General features: G+C 41.9%; 2 protein-coding genes across 2 annotated transcripts; one reads left to right on the forward strand and one right to left on the reverse strand.

Annotated features, from left to right (window-relative positions):
* Nucleotides 1-871: 871 nt before the first annotated feature.
* LOC134651636 (NF-kappa-B inhibitor cactus) lies at nt 872-21,188 on the reverse strand. Its single transcript, XM_063506738.1, has 5 exons — nt 20,606-21,188; nt 18,654-18,973; nt 11,230-11,318; nt 1,398-1,613; nt 872-1,145 (listed from the first exon to the last, which is right to left on the reverse strand). Exons 1-5 carry the CDS (start codon nt 21,001-21,003, stop codon nt 1,092-1,094), a joined length of 1,077 nt encoding a protein of 358 aa, XP_063362808.1. The 5' UTR covers nt 21,004-21,188; the 3' UTR covers nt 872-1,091.
* Nucleotides 21,189-21,796: 608 nt separating this feature from the next.
* On the forward strand, nt 21,797-22,666 carry LOC134654078 (DNA replication complex GINS protein PSF1-like). The gene is made up of 3 exons (XM_063509498.1): nt 21,797-21,899; nt 21,987-22,051; nt 22,133-22,666. The coding sequence occupies exons 1-3, from the start codon at nt 21,828-21,830 to the stop codon at nt 22,581-22,583; spliced, it is 588 nt and encodes a 195-aa protein (XP_063365568.1). The 5' UTR covers nt 21,797-21,827; the 3' UTR covers nt 22,584-22,666.
* Nucleotides 22,667-23,356: the final 690 nt, after the last annotated feature.

Here is a 23,356-nt window from a genome sequence, read left to right on the forward strand (position 1 = left end):
TATGGGTCAAGTAGCCTTCACTTCTCCTTTCGAACGAAAGTTAGAGCGAGACAAAAACGTTTCAGAAACAGTTGTCACGTTTATTATACTATTTACAATAATTTACACTCACATAAACATACTATTAACAGAAACAATTGACTATTTCGAATGCCGATACTAGCGCTGACCTGATGTCTTTCAACAGATAAAAACAAGTATTTGGGTTTAAATTCTCACATTTTCAACATCTATATAGAATCATTATCATCTTAAATTGCCGCATGGCAGTTAAAACAAATTCCGCTCGGACAAATGTCTATCACAACTGACAGTATGATAGTTGGTAGACAGTTCCGTTCGACAATTAGCCAGCGTCAGCAACGAACCTCACCCGTTGAAACAAAATTATCATTATAAAACAGAAGGCTCATTAGTAACAACAAGTCTAAACTACATAATAGTGTCTTCACATAATATTACGGAAGACCTGTGTTAGCCAATCGTCAGGCTAAAGTTATATCCATACAATTATACTATTTTAAATATAAATTCGAACTATGAGAAATAGAAAGAACCGTTAACGCGTAGCCAACGATTTTGGTGGGTTAATTAAATAAACGCACGCTTTTCTAAAAAACGCGGTCTCACACCATCCTCAGACTAACTAACGATATAGACTAGACAGACGGACGGGCTCCTACATAGGGTTCTTCGGAACCCTAATATCACAGTTTGCACTTAGCAAACGTAAATTTAAATAAATACACGTACAGTCACAATTATCTTTCCACTTGAAACCATTAGCTGATAGGATTAACTGTATGCAGCACTAAAGACTTAGTTTACTGTAATCCTAGGGTACAATTTAATTCTAGGGTACATTAAAATTCTCGGGATAGCTGAGCATTAAATCTAGAGCCTCAATACTCGGCATAGATTGATAAGAAAACAGTCTTCGGGCTTCAATAAGAGTATCCTTCAAGTGGAAACACAATTAACGAACGTTTAGATTGCACGCTTGGGCGTTGTCGTGAACGGGCCACCCCTTCAGTCTAACGTAACAATAACGTAAGTGCTCGGTCGCGTTCAATGTTGTTTACTTAATGACGTCATACCGCCACCGGCTGCGACTTGTGCATCTCCAAGAAGTCGTCACCATCGTCCTGTAGGCAAACAAAATGTATATTAGTGGCTTATTTATATGACGTACGGGAAGAGTATGTTGTACATATGATTCTTTACATCATAATGTTAAACAACATAAGTATCTCGTTTTATAAAGACCAAAACCAAAGCTTGCAAAGCTTTTTTTTGCAAATACTGATGACATTTTTGACTAACCTAACCTTGTCCATTTCTAACTAAATATTTTGGAAAAAATGTGGACCATTATTATGGTTATTACACCAACTCACCTCATCACTCGTGTAGTCCTCGTCATCATCATGCTTGTACGTGTTAATGAAGTAGTTATGTACGCCGGTGCGACGCGACAGACGCATGGGCGTGCGTCCGGCGTAGTCGGAGACGTACTTCCACACTTTGGGACAGCGCTCGAGCAGGTACTGCGACACGGAGTGGTTGCCGGCGCGCGCCGCGTAGTGCAGGGGCGTCCAGCCTGAGCTGCCGTCCTGAACGAGACAAAATATTTAATTAATAAAAAAATCTAAACTTTTACATTGTTTATGACTCTAAAAGGAGTTGAGAGTGGTCTTCGAAAAATTACTGACAAAAATATCAATGTAATTTACAAACGAAATGACGGTCTTCAGCAGAAAAAAATAATATGTACTACTTTCAGTTTAAAGTACCGATAAAAACCTTGTAAAGTCGAGTCCACAGATATCTTTAGAAACCATCGTTCTAAAAATATATTTACACACTTCTAAGACACTGACAATAAGGTGGCGTAAATATATTTTTGGAACGTTGGCTTGTTGGTTGTCTGTGAACTCGACCGTACTTAAAGTAGCCATAAATTCGCTCGTTAACAATGATAACTCAAGATAGGTTATAGGCGTTCCAAAATTGAAGCGCTTAACTTGTGACAATTGGACAAGTTGCCTTTAGTCGCGGCTGGACAAGCAAGAAATGTGCACGTGCTAACGAGCTCCCGCACACCGAAAGAGAAAGAGACGACCTTATGTTTAACAACGAGTGTGACAAAGATGGATGGAATGAGAAAATTTATCAAAAATATAAAAATTTTACCTTCCAATAAAATTATTATTATGTTTCCTTCCACGTCTGAGATCTTCATTGAGAGCGTAACGCCTCCGGTGACCGATAGATGCCGCTAGCGTCTATGTAGTCGCTCCGCCGCCTCGCCGTGACGTAGTTCCGCTTCCCTTTCCTGCAAACAGACGCCCGCCCCCCGCCACTCGCCGCCGCCATGTCATTGTTGAGGAGAAGTACCGTCGGTATAAAAGTAGCCTAGTAGCCTGCCAGGAAGGCATTACTCAGATCTCAGACGTGGAAGGAAACATAATAATAATTTTATTGGAAGGTAAAATTTTTATATTATGTGTTCCGTTCCACGTCTGAGATCTTCATTGAGACCTGTTTATTATCTCCTGGTGGCGAGTCAGCGGGCGCGCAAGCGTTAGGGCTACACCTACTGTCATATAACTCAGAGAAAGAGTAAATATATATACGCCTTATTGCAACCCATGAAATCACAATAACTCGTTATAATGATGCATTACAGGAAATTAAGAATTTAAACTGTAATCCCAGGTTCGAATCTGACGTTAAACTGGTTTGAGAGATTTCTCATTCGAAATCGCATCCGATCCGCAGAATCTCGCGATAAGATCGTCTAAAGAAAGAGTCATGTTCCCAATTAACTTAAGCCAAAATATCGCTAAGTAATTGGATAGTTTTCCAGCTAATTTAGTGATTAAGTACATCATGGATCGAAAGCAATCGTAGGCGAGGCCGGATTGGATGAGACTACTGTGTCTGAAGGAAATAAGCGCAGTGTCCCCTAACATTTTGTGTAATTCTCACAAGTTGACGTACCTAGACTACCTACTGGGTCTATACTTTATTCCGAAGCTTCTAAGAGAGTCCAGTCGGTGAGACACGTTATCTGGTTTAGAACCGAATTTCGGACACAAAATAATAGCGTCAAAGTTATCTATGTAATTGCCTGGGCTACAGTGTAGTAGGGTAAGGTCATTGACCCTGTGGCCTGATGCTAACAGTAAAGGTGCGGCAGCTCTTCTATTATAGGTACGTTGCAGGATTATTCAAGTTAGGGCAAGTAATTTGAATAAGATTTCTCGCGTCCCAAGCTGGTGGTTTGGGAGGCGCTGGTCTCGCTATGTCCGATAGTGGTTCACATACAGCACTTGTTACAGGCTTCTGAACAAGTATCATTCTAAAAGCTAACATGGAGAATAGAAATAGATGTCCGAGATAGCTTGCTACTTCACTGGGTATTAGAGGTACCTGGCAGTCGATCTCATTTTTGATGCACCATGAAGATCATTTCTACATTGTGGGCGTACAGCGACCTCGACGAGGGGACGATCTAGGGAGTGCTCCCCGGTACTGGTTTTCTAGACAACCAGTACCGGAACCGGAAATAGCCGGTTATCGCCGGCTCGGTGTTGGAGCGTCCTATCTGACAGGAGCTACACCTCGATTCTTAAGGTCGTTGACTTGTAAGGGATGGTGGTCTGACGTTGTGTTCACTAGGACCGCCGGTAAATTGCAAGCTTACCACAGCTCTCCTCATCACGCCGTCACAGTAAACAGACTAGCCTGGGAGGTGGAGATATCCATGCCAAGTCGTATCACCGGCAGCTGCCAAACGCGTCGTGGTAGCACTTCAAAGAGTCGATTAAGACATACCGTGGTACAGTGCGAGAGCTCTCGAAAGCGGAGAGGCCGACCAACAAGGTGCCTATCAGGCGAAGATAGCTCGGCGGCTTCTGGGCGCAGCTGCCACTCGGGGGACGCAGTGACTTTTTGATAAACCGTCGCCTTTGGGGGTTATACCGACCTGGTAAGTTGCAAGGAACCAGCGCGAACTATAGACGATCTGCTGGCATCAGCAGTTTTTTCGACAACCGTAGTAACGGTTGTATGTTTGTAGTACACTCCTGTCGTCAGCGCTGCAGGTGCGGCCCGTTAACGATTACTCTCCACTTGAAGGGCCTCACTTCGTACATTGTCTACCATTATTAACGGACTACAGGTATAAGGTGAGGACTACGACGGTGCAATCTCCATAAACTAAGGTTTGCGAATTTGAGACTGAACAGGAGGCATCGAGTATAGTTTCTGTGAGAAACTCGGCAGCAAGGCAGGTCTGTATGTTGAGAAAACGAAAAACCTTCAGTCAAACTTGTATAGGAGCATGGTAGCATGCTTTTAAGGAAATCGCACTGATGAAATCAAGTCTAAAATCGATTTTGGCGCTTTGCTTAACAAAACTGTTTCGATAAAGTCGAAGACAGACAGATGGCAACTGCTGGAGTCCTCCTGGCCCCTTTCTCTTGGCACCGGAAACACAAGCTCGTTCAGGCGCAGCGGGTTTATTTGTCCCATTTTGTTTATTAGGGGCTTGGCGAACGAGTTCGTCTTTGTAAGACGGAACTTAAGCTGGAGAGCGCGGGCAAGCAGAGAGATAATTATGTGAACACTGCAAACCTTTTCAATGCCTTCAACCTCGGTTTTGAGCGGAGCACACGGGACCTTGTCTGCCGTCGCCTTGGCGACGGAGGAATCCTTAACCGAAAGCAAGAGTTTAGCGGTCTGCTCGTGCTGTTGCACCATAGCTATAAGCGCCTGCGTACCTCAATGGGGCCATGTGGACAGGGAAAACTGGTACCGTGGCACACGTGGCGCCGGACGGCGGCGGCGTGGCGCCCGGGCGGCGTCGGCTTGGCGGGCTGCATCGACACGGCCGCTGGCGATATCATTGGGAACGGCAGCAGGTAAGTTTTCTTACGAACAGAACATGGGTGCCATTGCAAAGGACGACAGCGTCGTACTTGCAGCATCGACGTAATTGCCGGCGCTATCATGGCAACCGCCGCCGCTCGGAAGGTGCCGGTGCGTGAGGTGGGCGGCGTCATCGTGGCGGCAGCCACCGCCAGCTCGGGAGGCGCCGGCGCGTAACGCGAGAGGCGCCATCGTGGCGGCAGCCATCGCCAGCTCGGGAGGCGCCGGCGCGTGACGCGAGAGGCGCCATCGTGGCGGCAGCCACCAACAGCTCGGGTGGCGCCGGCGCGTGACGCGAGAGGCGCCATCGTGGCGGCAGCCACCGCCAGCTCGGGTGGCGCCATCGTGGCGGCAGCCACCAACAGCTCGGGAGGCGCCGGCGCGTGACGCGAGAAGCGCCATCGTGGCGGCAGCCACCGCCAGCTCAGGAGGCGCCGGCGCGTGACGCGAGAGGCGCCATCGTGGCGGCAGCCACCGACATCTCGGGAGGCGCCGGTGCGTGACGCGAGAAGCGCCATCGTGGCGGCAGAGGCGCCGGCGCGTTACGCGAGAGGCGCCATCGTGGCGGCAGCCACCAACAGCTCGGGAGGCGCCGGCGCGTGACGCGAGAAGCGCCATCGTGGCGGCAGCCACCGCCAGCTCGGGTGACGCCGGCGCGCGACGCGAGAGGCGCCATCGTGGCGGCAGCCACCGACAGCTTGGGAGGCGCCGGCGCGTGACGCGAGAGGCGCCATCGTGGCGGCAGCCACCGCCAGCTCGGGTGGCGCCGGCGTGCGACGCGAGAGGCGCCATCGTGGCGGCAGCCACCGACAGCTTGGGAGGCGCCGGCGCGTGACGCGAGAGGCGCCATCGTGGCGGCAGCCACCGCCAGCTCGGGTGGCGCCGGCGTGCGACGCGAGAGGCGCCATCGTGGCGGCAGCCACCGACAGCTTGGGAGGCGCCGGCGCGTGACGCGAGAAGCGCCATCGTGGCGGCAGCCACCGCCAGCTCGGGTGGCGCCGGCGTGCGACGCGAGAGGCGCCATCGTGGCGGCAGCCACCGACAGCTTGGGAGGCGCCGGCGCGTGACGCGAGAGGCGCCATCGTGGCGGCAGCCACCGCCAGCTCGGGTGGCGCCGGCGTGCGACGCGAGAGGCGCCATCATGGCGGCAGCCACCGACAGCTTGGGAGGCGCCGGCGCGTGACGCGAGAAGCGCCATCGTGGCGGCAGCCACCGCCAGCTCGGGAGGCGCCGGCGCGTGACGCGAGAGGCGCCATCGTGGCGGCAGCCACCGACAGCTTGGGAGGCGCCGGCGCGTGACGCGAGAAGCGCCATCGTGGCGGCAGCCACCGCCAGCTCGGGAGGCGCTGGCGCGTGACGCGAGAGGTGCCATCGTGGCGGCCAGCTCGGGAGGCGCCGGTGCGTGAGGCGAGAGGCGCCATCGTGGCGGCCAGCTCGAGAGGTGCCGGTGCGCGAGGCGGGCGGCACCCTTGTGGCGGCCCGCCACCGGTTCGCAGGTGCGTGAGGCGAGAGGCGCCATCGTGGCGGCCGGCGCCATCGTGGCGGCCGCCACTGGCTCAGGAGGCGCTGGTGAGGCGAGAGGCGCCATTGTGGCGGCCAGCTCGAGAGGCGCCGACGCGTGAGGCGGGTGCCGCCATCGTGGCGGCCCGCCACTGTTTCGCTGGTGCGTGAGGCGCCATGGTGGCGGCCAGCTCAAGAGGCGCCGATGCGTGAGGTGGGCGGCGCCAATCGTGGCGGCAGCCACCGCCAGCTCGGGAGGCGCCGGTGCGTGACGCGCCATCGCGCCTGATGGACGTTGTCGGCTCAGGAGGTGCCGATGCGCGTGGCGGGCAGCGCCACCGTAGCGGGCGGCACTGTTGCCCGACGCCTTGATAGATGGCAACCGGCGCGGCGAACGGCCCCGCCGCTGTACTCGTAGTGTTTCCACAGAGTGGCTTCCACGTAACTTACCTTCCTTCCACTTTGAGCTCGAGATGCAGTAGCATGCTCCCCGTGGTCCGGTCCGCCTTCACCTTGGCGCCAGGACGGGACCGAGAGGTCCGCGATCCACCCGCGCCGCGACCGCAGCAACAGGAGCGGGCGCGTGACGCCTCTCGGAGTTCCGCGGACCGGAAGCACCTGCGCTGCGACACTTCGGGCGCCGGCCCACAGCGTCGCGGCGTCTCGGAGTCACCTCGGACGACAAGAGAAAGTCGACGGCGCCGACGCGGCGAACGACACGAACTGTCGCGTCGGAAACTAACAACACGAGGTAATACTCCCGGGCTCCGAGCACGGGCACCGACCTCGGCCGACACCTGCGGTAATCGGACGAGAACCGGGGCTTTAGCGTCCAAGTAGGCATTCACAATGCGCTTCCGAACGCCAAATACAGCTAGAATATCTTACCAGATGGTTTGAGACAATCCAAACCTATCCTATTGCAGCGCGGCCCCGGCACCCCACCGCGCCGGGCCGGCACCGCTCCTCGCGGCAGGCACGATAACGCACGTTCCTCTCCGATGCGGAGCGACTTACGTTACCACGCGTTGTAACAAACGACACTTGAAACGACTTGTTGACGCACTTCCTACTTCACTCTCGAAAATGCGAGTTAACGGTAACGATTTTAGCAGCATGGCATGTAAAAGATAATTTAGCAAGAAAAAAGTGGGTAGAATCGAAAAGCACCGTTGGAAGATCGATCCCGAGAGCGCCAAAAGACTAGTAGTGGCGATCTCTGGCTATATCTCGCTATTTAATCGAACAAACTTTGGATCGGAAATTTTTAAAGCACCATGCTGCAAAAATGTTCGCAAAAAAATTTGCGGACCATCGGTCAGGACGGTCGACGAAACAATGACATGGCGGCGGCGAGTGGCGGGGGGCGGGCGTCTGTTTGCAGGAAAGGGAAGCGGAACTACGTCACGGCGAGGCGGCGGAGCGACTACATAGACGCTAGCGGCATCTATCGGTCACCGGAGGCGTTACGCTCTCAATGAAGATCTCAGACGTGGAACGGAACACATAATAACAGATTTCTTCGTAGGCACAGAAATAAATATGCAAGTATTTTTTGTGCTCCTCAAGTATGAGTATAACCTATCTAGGTTATATAATATAATTGCTCGTTAAATCAAACATTATAATACCAAGAATCAAGAAGCAATTTGGGAAACACTAGCAATTGTTTATGAGTCGCCATTTTAACGTTAATTAATGTTATTCCCATTATTATTGCTGGAAGGTTTCGACCGCACTGGATTTTCCTAATGTAATTTTATATTGGCATCGCCTTGCGTTTCTAACTAGCGTCGCAAACAAGGATAAAATCAATTTTCGTATCAATTAAATAAGCTAATAAACGTATTAAATAAAAAGAATTATCCAATTCTCACGGACTTGGATATAAACAATCGAGAAAAATTTTATAAGTTTCAGTTTGTTTAAGTAGATACGCATAAGGGCTGATTTAGAAGGCGCGCGAACTCGCACGCGATTTTAGATACATTGCGGACTGTTGGTTACGTCCAATTCAACCGAGCGATCAAAACCCGCAATGTAATGAAACTCGCATACGAGTTCTCGCACCGTCTAAATGAGCCCTTAGGGTGTTGCTTATTTCGTCGAAATTGAAATTTTCTATGTCTCACCCCCTTAAATTGTTCTCTTTCCCTAAAAAACAAATGCGGATTTATTTCAGAATTTTTAATTTCGTTTTAGGGGTCGTTACCGAATTTAGAAAATTTGGATCCTTCATACATGATGTTTTTTTTTTAGTGAGACAGTGAGTCAAAGTATATGGAAGCTATTTATATATAATTCAATAAAGGTATAGTTAATACGTAGGTTGCCCTGAAAGTTTCGGGAATTGGAAAAAATACGCGTTTAAATGAAATAAAAGTACTTTTATTGTTTTTCAAAGTATTCTCCTTTGTGTTTAATGCACTTTTTCATTCTCTGAAACCAGTTTTCAAAACAGTTATTGAACTCTGAACTGGGGGTTGACGAAATGGCCATTTTATAAGCGTGGACTGCTTCTTCCGCGGTCTGAAAACGCTGACCACGCAACCGATTCTTTATTTTCGGGAAAGTAAAAAAATCGTTGGGACTTAGGTCGGGGCTGTACGGAGGATGGTCCAGTAATTCGACTTTTTCGCCCTTCAGATAGTCGTTTGTTTTCTGAGCAGTATGAGGGCTGGCATTATCATGGTGTAGTATAATACGGCGGTTAGGGTTATTTTTTCGCAGTTCAGCAAAAACAATCGGTAAACAAACGCCTATATACCAATCGGCATTGACAGTTCTTCGATCTTCAAGAGCAATAGTCGCCACGTGACCCGATTTGGAGACAAACGTGGCTACCATTTTTTTGATCGTGCTGCGAGAACGAACAACTTTTGTTGGCTTCGGCTCGTCTTCGTAAACCCATACTCGAGATTGGTTTTTGGATTCAGGCTCATATGCGTAAATCCATGACTCGTCACCTGACACAATACTAAAAACGGCAGTTGAGCTTCCTCCATTAAATCTTTTTAGGGTTTTGTGGCACCAATTGACACGGACCGTTTTCTGCTCGTCAGATAACAAGTGAGGAATCCACCGGGAAAACAACTTCCGCACGCCCAACTCTTGCTGTAAAATAACTTGTACCTGACTCATTCCAATGCCTAAAGTCTCCTGAATTTCCCGATATGTAACATGCCTATCTTCTTTTATCAGTTGGCGAACAACATCGATGTTTTGATCGGTAACGGCAGTTTTCGGTCGACCCTCACGTACGTCATCCGCAAGAGACACACGGCCACGTTGAAATTCCGAATACCACCTGTATATTGTCGTCTTCGAAGGTGCTTCACTACTAAAAGCAATAGTCAATCGGTCTCCACATTGTTGTTGTGTTAATCCACTTTTAAAGTCATAATAAATCATTGCTCTAAAACTTTCGCGGGACAGCTCCATTTTCACCAGCGACTCAACGACTTTAAAAAACAATTGAAAATAGAACATTGTTTTTTTTTTCTAAGTGGCCAGTGTTTTCGAATAATGAGACTATGCTTGTAACAAAGAGGTATAACACATGTCAAATATACGTTCCTAAGTATGCAATTCCCGAAACTTTCAGGGCAACCTACGTATATATTTTTAAATATTTTTTATTCCTGTTTTAGGAGTGCGCACTGCTGAATCAATATTTAGAACGCCTAAAACACGCATAATAAGCTTTAAAAAAATAGTGGTATTATTTTATGTTGAACTGCACATGAATACACCCTGACCTGTTACCTCATAAAAAAAAAATATCTTGTATGGAGGATCCAAATTTTAAAAATTCGGTAGCAACCCCTAAAACGTAATTGAAAATTCTGAAAAAAATCCACATTTGTTTTTTAGTCAAATATAATAAATTAAGCGGGTGAGACATAGAAAATTTTAACTTCGGCGAAATAAGCGACACCCTAATACGCATGTATTAATTACAGTCAATTATACTGTATAGTAAAACGCTTTAAAAGCATAATTTACAAGTACCTTGATAGATACTTACTTACTGTAGTCAATTGTGCAAGTCAAGATAATGCTAACATCAACAAAGCAAAAGAAATCTATAGGTGGAGTGGTGAAAAAACCCGGTAAGTATCGTTATCAGTATAAGATTAGAACGGGTTTTCCGACGGGGAAACCTATTCAATGCCAAACAATCGTGGTGTTTTGTTCAGCAATGTGCCACATAGCACGTTTCCTAGTCAGCTAACTAGCGAATGTTGTCTTTTACTTAATACAATATTTAGGTAAATATTGGAATGGCGTCAGCCGGCAATGCTAAAGATGTTCGATGCCAAATCCGTCAAAATTATTCTTGTAAATATGTTTATTCTCGTCAGCTTACGTTTCGTTAGAAAACAGAGGTCAAAATATCTATCATATTAAAATCAGTGTTTTAATTTTCGCTTTGTTTTTCTGATAGCAGTGCACGCATGCAGTTAAAAAGTCACTTAATTCACCGAAATAATTAATTAATTACATAATTATCCCTTGAAGTGGCAGGAACCGTCTTCCGGACAATTTTCGTCATTAAAATTTGAATAATTAAAATAAAATCGAAATTCCAACAACTCGAAAATGACGTATGCCACTTGAAAGATTATGATATACTTAATCGAACTTTTAATAAACAAATACGCATACATCACGAAAACGTACCATCGATCATTACTTGCAGCTGCTGTAATTAATTATCAATACTTAAAGGCTAATCACGGTAATGGTGTAGTAGGAATGTGTACGGCTATGTACGTCACGCACGACACTCACCTTGGCGTTGATGTCGGCACCGTAGAGGACGAGGGTGTGCAGCATTTCTATATCTCCCTTTTTGGCTGCGATGTGCACGCAAGCTTGGCCTGAAACAAACAGAAAAATATAAAAAATAATTGCTTAAAGGCCAACCAAAAGCGACTTAGTTATATCAGTCCTACCCCACAGGATCTAGCGATACGATAATTATATATCACACGATTGACACGATATAGAAAGTTATCTGTTTCCATCAAATGACGCTACCGGTGTAATACAAGCAAGTGTTTCTGTATGTAAACAATCATCTTTGTTTGGCACTGACATAAACGCTATCCAGAACGTAACTTACTTTCTATGCATCTCGCTCGTACTCGCATAATAGTGCAAGCGAGATGTATAAAAAGTAAATTACGTAGACGTTAGCGTATGTCAGTTTTGACACTGTCAGTGACTCATGGTACGGGTACTGGTGATGTCACTGGTACACCGGTATCTAGTCAAACCTTTGATTCGCCATCTATTTCATTACCTCGTAACCTCGTGTAGTCACGGATGACTGGCTTCGATGTCTATACTGAGAAAAGCAAATCCCGCAAAAAGTCGAGGAAAAAACATGGCGTTTCGCTTTTCAGACTGCCCCGCGTGAATCTTCTTGAAGGACAGTTTTACTCGAAAACACTAATACCACAGCGTCCACAGCCTCATTTGTGGTCATGAACTATTATAGCATGAAGGTTTACATTACGTGAATTGTAATAACTGGGGACAACATATGACTTACATTTCGCTTAATTGAAATCTCTACATAAATTAAACGTAGGTACTTGTACTACTTGAAACCAAGCTGTCCAAATTGTGAAAAAAAAACATTTTGTTCATAACAATTCTAATGTCTATACAACAAGATCCAAATCTTAGTACGCTGTCGGAGTTTAAATAATGCCAGCTATATGGCAAATTATGTATCTACCGGCTTTTCTGCGTCATCTCATAATGTTGGCCGAAATCCAAGTTTATTTAAGTCGACTAGAATAGACAGCCGGACGAATGAAAAATAAAATAGCTACTGTTTAATACACCTTCTATTATAAGTTTTTGTTTCATTTTATACTACGTAAATGCTGAAGTGCATTCAACCTTGAGGAAAACCCTAGCTGATCGCAGTATATAGGCATTGACTGTTTTATGCGCAATTTACCAAGCACCTTGAAGTGACATAGGTAACTACACTAAAAACATTAGAAAAACTTGCACTGAATAACTACAACACTCGTTTGTTACACAAACGTTATGTTATTTATTATCTAGTCATATTGTGACATTTCGCTTGGAGAGATCTGTAAATACATGTGAATTGTGAATATTTTACACATGAATCTCTGCCGTATTCGAACTTCAAGATATTCACAAGAGACGACACGTACTAGATCCATTCTAGATACGTTATAGTTTAGATTTCAACTACATAGTTCTCTTTTGCAGCGCAATTCGGTCAACCAATGTCACTTTTACGATAGATCGTGTTAGATATCTATTAGATGTGAATTAGATCTCTAAGTAATATCTTGTGGAAATCGTTCAAAAATATCTCCAGAATCGCGGAAATTTTAGCGTCAAATTTAACAGGTTAGATCTTAAACATATCGTTATCGTATCTTGGCGATGTCTAATAGATATCTATTACAAAATCCGAATCGGGCCCTCTGATGTTATCCTATAAAGGTACGATCTCGTTAGAAAAGTACATGTGTTACACGTGGTACTCATTGAGCAAACGCAACGTAGACGTGACCGCTGCGCGCTGTGCTATCTATGGATAGGTTGTGAGGCGAGGCGAGGGGGCAGGTACGACGCAAGCTGGGGTTTTCCAAGTTATGTGGACTGTGGCCCAGCGAGGTGCGCGCGCGACGCACCGCGCCAAATATGGCAATCGTTATTTTCACTGTTTCCGTATGCAGATGCGATGAGTCCGGTTTAATGGAAGGATTGTAATGGAAAATTTAATAGTATCGAGTTGTTTGTTTACAAGGAAACGCGTAGTAAGTTCATGGAAACCGTCAGCAATAATAATTACAAGTAGGTAGCTATTGATCTGTAACGCGTATAGCATAGCGCACTCTCAGGTAATTAAGTGGAACGATGCTCATAATCGTTAATACAGGTATTTGGGTAAACACGAAGCATTAGAGGGAAATCTGGGATTATGACACCGGAGAACCCGGCCGCAGAATGCCATGGTGGCAAGAATTTGGATGCGTTGCAAAACACCTTGGAATTTCCGTTCACTACCTCTACCTGTACCTAATGCTTCCGTTTAACTTGGGTCAAAGCTGTGTTCATTCACTATAGGATCACTATCGAAGTACATAGATAAATAGTTAAATACACATATAACTCATATAAGTACCTACAGCCGGTATTAATTTATGCCACGGCAAAAGTTAAATAGAAGTCACAAGTACGTTAGCTTAGCTGTAAACAAAGAGAGATGACCAAATAATGTACTACCGATTCACGGATCCGTATCTTCAATCCCATCTCAATATTCAATAACGCCAGCTAAGACGTACGTGAAAGAATTCTTGTTTTACACATGCGGGGTGTTTGACATTGGAAAGCCCGAGGCTGGGAAACCCAGCGCCCTACAAACTGACAAGATACGCGCCAGCGAGAAGTGGCATTTCGAAAACTATTGTTTACCTCAACGGTATTATGAAATGATGCCGTGACGAGGGGTAATAAAAGGATCATTGTAGATGTGGGGTTTTCCTGTCCCTTCCCGATTTAAGACGGATCGGAATTTGGAAGAGGCAATAATATTTTGAAAATAATAGTGTAATAATATAGCTCGAATTTAAACCGAGTTTGTTTTTTGTCACGGCGATTAACGTGACTTATGATTATTAAATTTACAATTGTGTTTCTTTATTGAATTAATATCTTTATTATATAAAACATATAAAAACTCACAAATGCGCGTTTTCCTAGATATATCGATTTTTCGCCCCGAAAACTCCTATATAGCAAATTTCATCGAAATCGTTAGAGCAGTTTTCGAGATCGCCGAAATAAATATATAAATAAATAAACAAGGATTGCTCGTTTAAAGGTATAAGATAATAGAGATGCCTATGCCTGCCATTTTGCCGTATATTCGGTATTTGGCCGAATGTGGCCTACTATTCGGCCAAATACCGAATATCTGGTGCACCTACTTAAAAATAATAATTAATCAATAAAAATAACCAACAACTCTGTAGGTATATTTAGAATATGTTCTTGAAAAATTGTTAAATACGAAGACCCTTTTTTGAGCATTCGTTGATTAAAAAGCATTTTGTTTTTATCATGAGTCTGTTTTGTTTGACTCTATTCATTAATGCTGTTCAACAAAAATATATCTTAGCTAACGTCATCTAACGTTGAGCTTTGTTAGCGATTAGTTTTTATAATAATTGTGACTCAAAATGTTCGCATGTCATGCCGAATATTCGGTCGCCGAATATTCGGTATTCGGCCGAGAGAGGGGCCGATTATTCTGTATTCGGTATTCGGCCAAAACCACTATTCGGGGCATCTCTATAAGATAATATAACAGTGGAAAGTAACAACGACAAAAGAATATCAGAGATCTACTGATGTCGACTGTACCTACTTATAAAACAATATCATCAATACGGTTTACACCCTTGGCACAACCGATATATTTGCCTTGTTAAATTTTCTATCCACGAGGTATTTTGCGGTTGACTGCTGGGGTTTCCTACTGAGCAGTATGACTGTTTTTTTAAAACCGCGTTTTCCCTGACTGTTACATAATGCAGACTCATTTTATAAAGTACCTAGTTTATTTTTACAGATCGCTGACCCTATTATATAAAACAGCACACGCACTTTCGACAGTGCTGTGGATGCAACTCTTACCCGGGAAAACCCTCTCGCAACGCAACCTAGATAGCTCGTACACGTATCAGCACAAACGCTCTCAGTGGAACAATAGCCGGGGTATCCCAACGTGGGTGCGCTCGGGCTGAAACGGTCATATCTCCGTTAGAGTTACACGGTGAAAGACTTTTTGGATTTTGGTTGCGAGAACGGAAGGCTTTCACTCGCCAAGTGGTTACGCGAGCGGTCAAACGATGCTGGAAATACCCAAATTGCGCGTCTCACACTGGCTTGGACCGGTCCAAAGGGGCCCACACATTCGCACCTTTACCTTTACTAATTAAAATTCCGCGATCATCTTAGGAACTATCTCGATCTTTGGGTAAACCCATTTATGCAAATGGCGATTTATATTTCGGTTATATGCGAGGACATTGAAGAACACTTTGGGTTTTCCGACGATTTAAAATATATTTGACAGAAACTAATCTCTTTTTAATACTATTTGCTTTGGGAATTCCGAATAGGTCGTTAGGTAGGCTCAATTTGTAAAAAGATTTTCACAAGAAGTCAATTGTCCCAATGTTCCCAATGATTTGATTCCAAAGTTCTGTGTGATCTTAGGCCTATTTCTGTTAGATGGATGCAGGAGCCTTGATTCATGGCGGTCACCCTATAACGTCTGCAAGGCTCGCTGTTGACGTAATAGACCTTGGGCCACGTCACCAAGTACGTTCACACGTAAACAATCTAATCGTGTCGTAGTATCCTTAGTAAACAGGTTACATGCATTCAGACAATTTAATTCATAAGAGATCCTAGTGCGCTTCCGTATTTTTTCTGAGACGATCTTCGTGTGAACGCTCGTGTGAAGGTCCGGATGGACGTCCTAGGGCGTCATTCAACATGTTCTAATCGTTCATAACATTGCCGATATCACGAAATCAACTCTATTTCTATCCATGACTTAATGCGCTACGAATAACAATTTTACAATTTTTATCGATCAAAATATCACCTTTTCAAGTGCTTATTTCGGTCTCTTGTCTTCACACCAAATGATAGTATCAAAAGAAGCAAAATATCATAAATATGTACGCTTGTGTAAATTAGCCTGAGGGCGACGCCTCGATAAACACCAATCGAGTATACATTATGGTTATATCTACCTACAAATATTCATATACCTATGACATAGGTACAATTTGTATAGGTGAGGTCATCGCGGGAAATAGGTTTGCGATAGATTTAGACGCAGTTTTATCAAATGTAGGTATTAGGACCAAGCACTTTAACTATAGTCATCGTAAGAAATTATATTTCACAGTTATGAATTGCCCTTTATAACATACGAAGCTACGGAAATCAATTCAATGGAATTACACGTAATTAAGTATAATCAATTGATCACTGTCAAATATCATCTTCCGTTACTCATAACATTCATAAAGATGATAAAGATATCCAAAGCTTATTTAAACATTCACAGAGCAGCATATGTATATGTGTGACCTCCGACTATGTAAGTATCTAGGTATACTAGTGGCACCTAGTGGGAAATTTCCAGTCTAATAAAAATGTTTTATGAGAAGATTCTTGTATTCCTGAATCGCCCCGAATGCCTGTTTAACTGCGTCTCTATCTTGTTCTAGAAGCATTGGGCATTGGCGCGATAAGGACATAAGTACATAGCGCCCACTTTATTTACTTCGGTCATAACCATTATCGCGAGGTCGTGACCTCTGATGGCGCTACATGTGATAACGAACGATTGTAACATATAAGGTATTTTCAGAGAACAATAATCAAATTAGTTGATGCCTACTTTAAACTAATTCAAACTAAAAAAAAAGGTTAAAAAAAAGAATTTTTAGACTAGTATTAGGGATTGCAAATATTCGAATATTCGACTTCTTCTAACGACGTATTCGAATAATTATTCGAATATTATAAAAAAAAAGAAAAGGAACGAGAAATCGGTTTATCATCGTTTTACTATTGCTGAAACTAATGATATTTTGCAGAAATCCACTTAATTGACTAGATTTTATCATCCTACATTACTATGAGATGCCCACATTTATAAAAACAAGTAAAACGCAAAAAAATGTCGTATACAATACTTCTAGATAAAACTTTTATTATAAATTCGTCGTTGCGTGAAATAATATAACTTTAACCATCCAAACACCTAGCTAGAGTATGTAAGATATTTTTTTAGTAGGTAATTATTTTCCAATTTAAATTAACTAGGTAGTCGCTCAGAGGCCTGTAAACCTTTAATTCCATTGTATTTTCAATCTTTATTGACTTTATTTGTTTTGGCAAGTTTTGATTCCTAATGGTCGGCTAATTATATAATATTGGAATATTTAAGGGAAAAAGTTAGTTGACTACTGGGTGGATTATTCGTCAGCTGAAGGTGCATGGTTAGATTACCTAGTTGGGCAGGTTTGGTCTGATCAAATTTGCGAATTGCGATAAGTGGCAAGGTTTAGACTTCAAATATTCGCTTAAGGTACGATTATACTGAATAAGCAGAATGACCTTTTAACTTAAAACTTACGCACCGTAAAAATAACATACATACCTACTTTTTGATTTCGTTTTCTTTCGATTTGAGTTAGGTTTCACTGTATTTACGAAGTCTATCGAGGAATACAGTAAAAATATTATTTCCTTCGCATTTGGGTACCTACCGTTCCTCATTCACTGTAAATACCCGGAAAACACACAGAAACTGTAACTACAGCAGATGGAATAGATTTTTTATAGTAATAAAAAATATTCGAATATTCGAAACCTGAGCGGCCGAATATTCGAATATCAAAATCAAACAAAACAGGTCGAATATTCGAATTGCAAGCCCTAACTAGCATATAAATAGTATAGTAGTATAGTGACTGTTTTACATCGGGCGAGCTTATTATTTATATCTATACTATAAAAATATAAATTAATTACATTAGACTTATAAGTTCTAGAAACGTAAAAACCAAGAAAATGATGCGGTATTTCGGATCCGCGTCTTGCATTATCGGGAAAACCATCTTGGGTTTTTACTCAGTGAATCAAACAGTGCAACGACCATGTAAGGAGCTTTTAGACGACGAATTACGTCGTGTTTAATGATGTAGAAAAGGATTTTCAGATCTTCTGTTCACTATTTTAGAATTATATTACGTTTTATCTATGATAGAACGGAAACGAAGCATTCATATAATATGTTTAAGTTAAACAAAAATGAGTGCACTAATTTTATAGGAGTTTTCTCTTTAATTTGTATTAAATCAGTAATCAATTATTTTACACATGGAATGGCTCCGTAATGGATGGTGCTAATCATTTTTTGAAATATATTTTGTATTTTAATGAGTGATTCTTGGTGATTGGCTTTCTAGATATTGCTTTGAATTAAAATAATTTCCTGTCACTGTTATAGTAGATCATACCCGATAAACCAGATTATTAATACAATGTAGCATCAAATATATATATAGTAGTAACTGCATACTATGTTACTTCATACAAAAGGTAGGTACATAACCACTCACCATGATAATTTTTTTGGTTCAATACAGCCTTCTGATCTTTGCGGTTGGGCACAGGGTCTAAGAGCGCCAGTAAGCAGTCTCGCTTGCCAGCTTTCACTGCCGTGTGTAGTGGAGTCTCCCCCATGTGATCTCTGATGGCGAAGGAAGCACCCGCTTTGACGAGCATTCTGGCGATTATGGCATGTCCACTCATGATGGCTAGGTGTAGCGCTGTGTGGCCATAGTCATTTGTGATGTCGAGCCATGATGGGTGAGGGCACAGCCTGATAAGGAGTGCTGTTCTCACTTTGCAGCCGTGAACAGCTGTGATGTGCAATACACTGGGAAAAAAAAAAATACTATTAATAAAGATTATTCATGGTATGGTGTGTCATCTTATAATTAAAGTCATCTACCACTTGTGTAATATAAAACAACCCATGCTGATAGGTACATCAAATGATTAAATTTTGAACATAATAGAAATTAAAACAGTGTATCCAAATGCAAATTGTACACTATTTTGTTAAATGCCAAGACATTTTTGATTTATTTAAGTTAAGTTTTAACATTATTATTACATTTGCAATATATTTTTTAACTTAAGATATTAAAAGTCATTCTCATCATGACCATAACCATAAAAAAGCTCTGTTTATAAAGCCCAATCAAATCACCCTATTTATTTAAAACTTTATTGTACAGTCAGTACTATACAACGCAAGACTGTATATGTATATCAAAAGTACAACAGGCGGACATAATGCCTTTACTTATTATGTCCTGGTATATTATTAGATAAGGTTATAGTGCAAAATCTTATCAGTGAATTTACCAAACACTTCAGCCACTTAAATATTAATCCTCCTCTACAAAGAAAGCAACAAACATTTTGAAACACATGGTATAAATAAACCTCTCTGGAAGGAATAAATAACTTATTTGTACATTAAGTTTGGATGGTGAAGAACCTTGATGTTATAATATATTTGAACAAACAACATTGAAATTATTCATATTGAGTTAGAGTTAGACTAAGATAAGTCTTATGAAATGAAACTTCTATGAAATTATGACATATAAACAGAGATCGGACAAATTTGCGACATTGCTCGCAATAATGTGGACAAGACTCCGAAATTGATTAAATAATTAATCATTTAATTATTTTAATTAATTTTTTACTTGAGATTTAATTTTGTTCCCTCGGCAATAAATAGCACTTAAATATATTATTGATATAAAAAAATGAGTACCTACAGAAAATTTGGAAAACATACTGATTAATTTCTTTAATAAATTTACATTATAAGAAATCTTTGTGTTTTTTATTGATTAGGAATCAAAATTAAACCTCAGGTAAGAAATTAATTAAATTTTTAATTATTTAATCAATTTTGGAGTCATGTCCACATTATTGCGAGCAATGTCGCAAATTTGTCAGATCTTTGCATATAAATAACACTTGCACAGTCTGTCCTGTCCAAATGGTTGCAGAGTTATCTTGGTCTACTCTACTTATGTTGTTAGAGATTAAAATAATAATTATTAAATATAATGACTGATTAAAAGTAAGTGATAAACTGCATAACAATAAACAATGAAATGCATCATGTAACATGTTGTAGCCCTAATGCCAAAGGCAGAAGGTTAGTTATTGCTTGATTCAAATGTAATTTTTGGTGCATCATATTTTAGGTTATATTTGTTTCATTAGGTATTATTATTTTCCATTCTAATAAGAATCCTCCACATGGTGATAACATCTAACTAATAATTAAATACCTTTTATCAAGAGATGATACCTACCTAAATATATAAATTGAGGTCATTGCAGGCATACGGCCATCCCTTTCTTAAGAATGATATGTCCTTTAATGCTAAAGAGAGATGAGTCTATGCTTCCTATAAGAAGATCAGAGCATCATTTTGACTTCCCTTTCCTACGTTTTTAAAAGTTATTGGATACTTACTTGTCACCATCCGCATCCTGCTGGAAAATGTTAGCAAGGGGTATCTGCAAGTGTTCTGGTATCGAGGCAGGGCTAACGTTGACTTCAGGTGGACCATCAATGTCGCATTTTTTCATTTCCGCCTGTAGTTCCACAACTTTATCCTCTAACTCCGTGCTGCTAAAATCTTCACAAGGCCCCTCCGTCAAAACACCAGAATCCATTTCCGTTTTGTCTGAACTCAACAGTCTCGACGACTGGGGACTCGACACATCTTCGGGACGACTGAGTTCTTCAGAAATAGGACCTGACAAGGCCTCTGAATCCAATCCTCCGCTAATTGGACCAGACAAATAACCAGAATCTGCGCTCTCCTGCACGGGAACCTTCGTTGATTCAATCACTCTTTTGGCACTCATTTTGTTTAGGTTAATTTTACACTTTCACTATGCACAATGTTTATAACACGAGAATAATAATCCGATTTAAAGTGTAGAAAGGCACTAAAACATACTTTTCACAGTGTACTTTTATTGTAATCGCGTGTTATATTACAATATATCGCTCCCGCTCCACAACAGGTCTACTTAACAGCGATCGCGTTGTCAATTTATTTTTCCGCAGTGGGTGTTGTCTTTATATATATAGTTACCACAGATTATACAACGTAACTGGGCATTCCCAATCAAACGTCATGACACTTGGCAGTTGGCAACACTGGCAGACGTGTACGACATGTGTACGACTGTCTGTAGTGTATAGTCGTACCGTGTTGATGGTTCGGTGCGATAGTGTGGAAGTCCACGCCAGGGCTACAAACGAATCTACTTAGTCTAATTACCTTCATTGGCGTAAAGGAGAAAGATCTCCGCAATTTTTGCTCAAGCTTTACTGGATTTTTATCCCCTTTTATCTCAATTTGTCGCGTAAACTAATAAGTCGCAGCCGTCTGTAAGGCCCATAAAATTTAGAACGTACCCCGTAATGTCACCTGTCTAAAAAATTAAGTATTAAAAAAAACAGTACTGTCTATTTGATGTTTATGGACGGTAATGCAATTTTTAATCGGAACAAAACATTTTGGTTTGGGGTTATTTAAACAATAAATAGGCTGTTTTGTTATATTATAATTAAATTTTCGCATTTTTTATGTATTGAAATAAAGATACTTATACTATCCTTAACGTCAATTAGTATCTTGTATAATTGATAACGAATGTGAACATAAATATTGCTTGTCAAAATGTTTGGTGAGAAAGTTATAGAACTTATAAAAGAAGCAGAAAGAAACCCCGAGACTATTGATCAATTCAATGTAAGTTACTCAAATGTTTAAACAAATTATTAAGCTAAAAGTAGACAAAAGATAAATCTAAGTCTCCTATTCTAATTACATTTTCAGGATGAAAAGATACGGCAAATCTTGGAAGAAACGCAGTCCCTATTTCAAATGAATATGAATGATGCGTGAGTGTTACCCTCTTACCTCTTGCTCCACTTAAACCTGTTAAAAAATGTATATTTTATACATGTTAAATTTAATTTCAGAAATGCTACATCAGAAAACAAATCTCTGTGGACAACAGTGCAAGTAAGGCACTCCGCTTTAGAACGTAATAAGCGCTGCTTGCTAGCGTATTTGTACAGTAGAATGAACAAGATCAAGACTCTACGCTGGGAGTTTGGCTCCGTCTTGCCTCCAGACGTAAGAGAATTACTCTCCGATGATGAATATGACTGGTTCTCAAAATACTCAACCAATCTAGCAACATACATGAGATCTCTAGGAGAGGACATTGGCTACAGTGGAATAGATTTGACAGAAAATCTAAAGCCTCCAAAATCACTGTATATTGAGGTGTTGTGTATGGCTGACTATGGCAAGTTAGAGCTTGAAGATGGTGATGTGATAACTTTGAAGAAAAATAGCAGACATTTTTTACCAACATCTGAGTGCCAAACATTAATAAGACAGGGCATTTTGAAACAAATATTATAACTATTATTGTTATTTTAAAAACATGTGGTGATAAAAAAACATTGTGGATGTCCATATTGAATGAATAAACAATTGAACTGGAATCAGGTATTACCTATACAAACATAGTCCTCATTTTGATCTCTGGATATTGACATTTTGAATAATATTTTTACACAACTTAATGTTTATTAACCCTATGCCCGGTGCCCCTTCATTCGATGTTTTTATTATAAGATGTAGGAGCAAAAAACATTTTCATCACAAAATTTTAAATAATCTTGTAAATCTTAAAATAAAATAAAAAATCAAATGTGTAGCTGTAGTAAACATACATCAAAATGTGTAAAAATATTTTCTACACCATGTTTTTTTCTGCTGAGTCACTACTGAGCTTAAATCAAGTACCTACCTAACTTTCTCAAAGACATTGGTATAGGGTATTTGACTGTATTTAAAATAAATTCTTTTACTACATGCATGAAATAAACCACCAGAAAATTAATGGAGAAACATAGAAATCAGTTATTTTTAGACACACTTAGTATTTTGAAACCCGTATAAAACTATAAAGAGTAGGTAATTTGATTGTGACGTCACATGCTAGTGTTTCATATAAATTCCATAGTAGCAAAATCGTTTTGACAGTTCGAAAAAACCGGCCAAGTGCGAGTCTGACTCGCGCACGGAGGGTTCCGCACCATCAACAAAAAATAGAGCAAAACTAGCAAAAAAACGGTCACCCATCCAAGTACTGACCCCGCCCGACGTTGCTTACGTTCGGTCAAAAATCA

Source organism: Cydia amplana, chromosome 1 (genome assembly GCF_948474715.1).
Source record: "Cydia amplana chromosome 1, ilCydAmpl1.1, whole genome shotgun sequence".
In the NCBI taxonomy this organism is placed as follows: Eukaryota; Metazoa; Arthropoda; class Insecta; order Lepidoptera; family Tortricidae; genus Cydia; species Cydia amplana.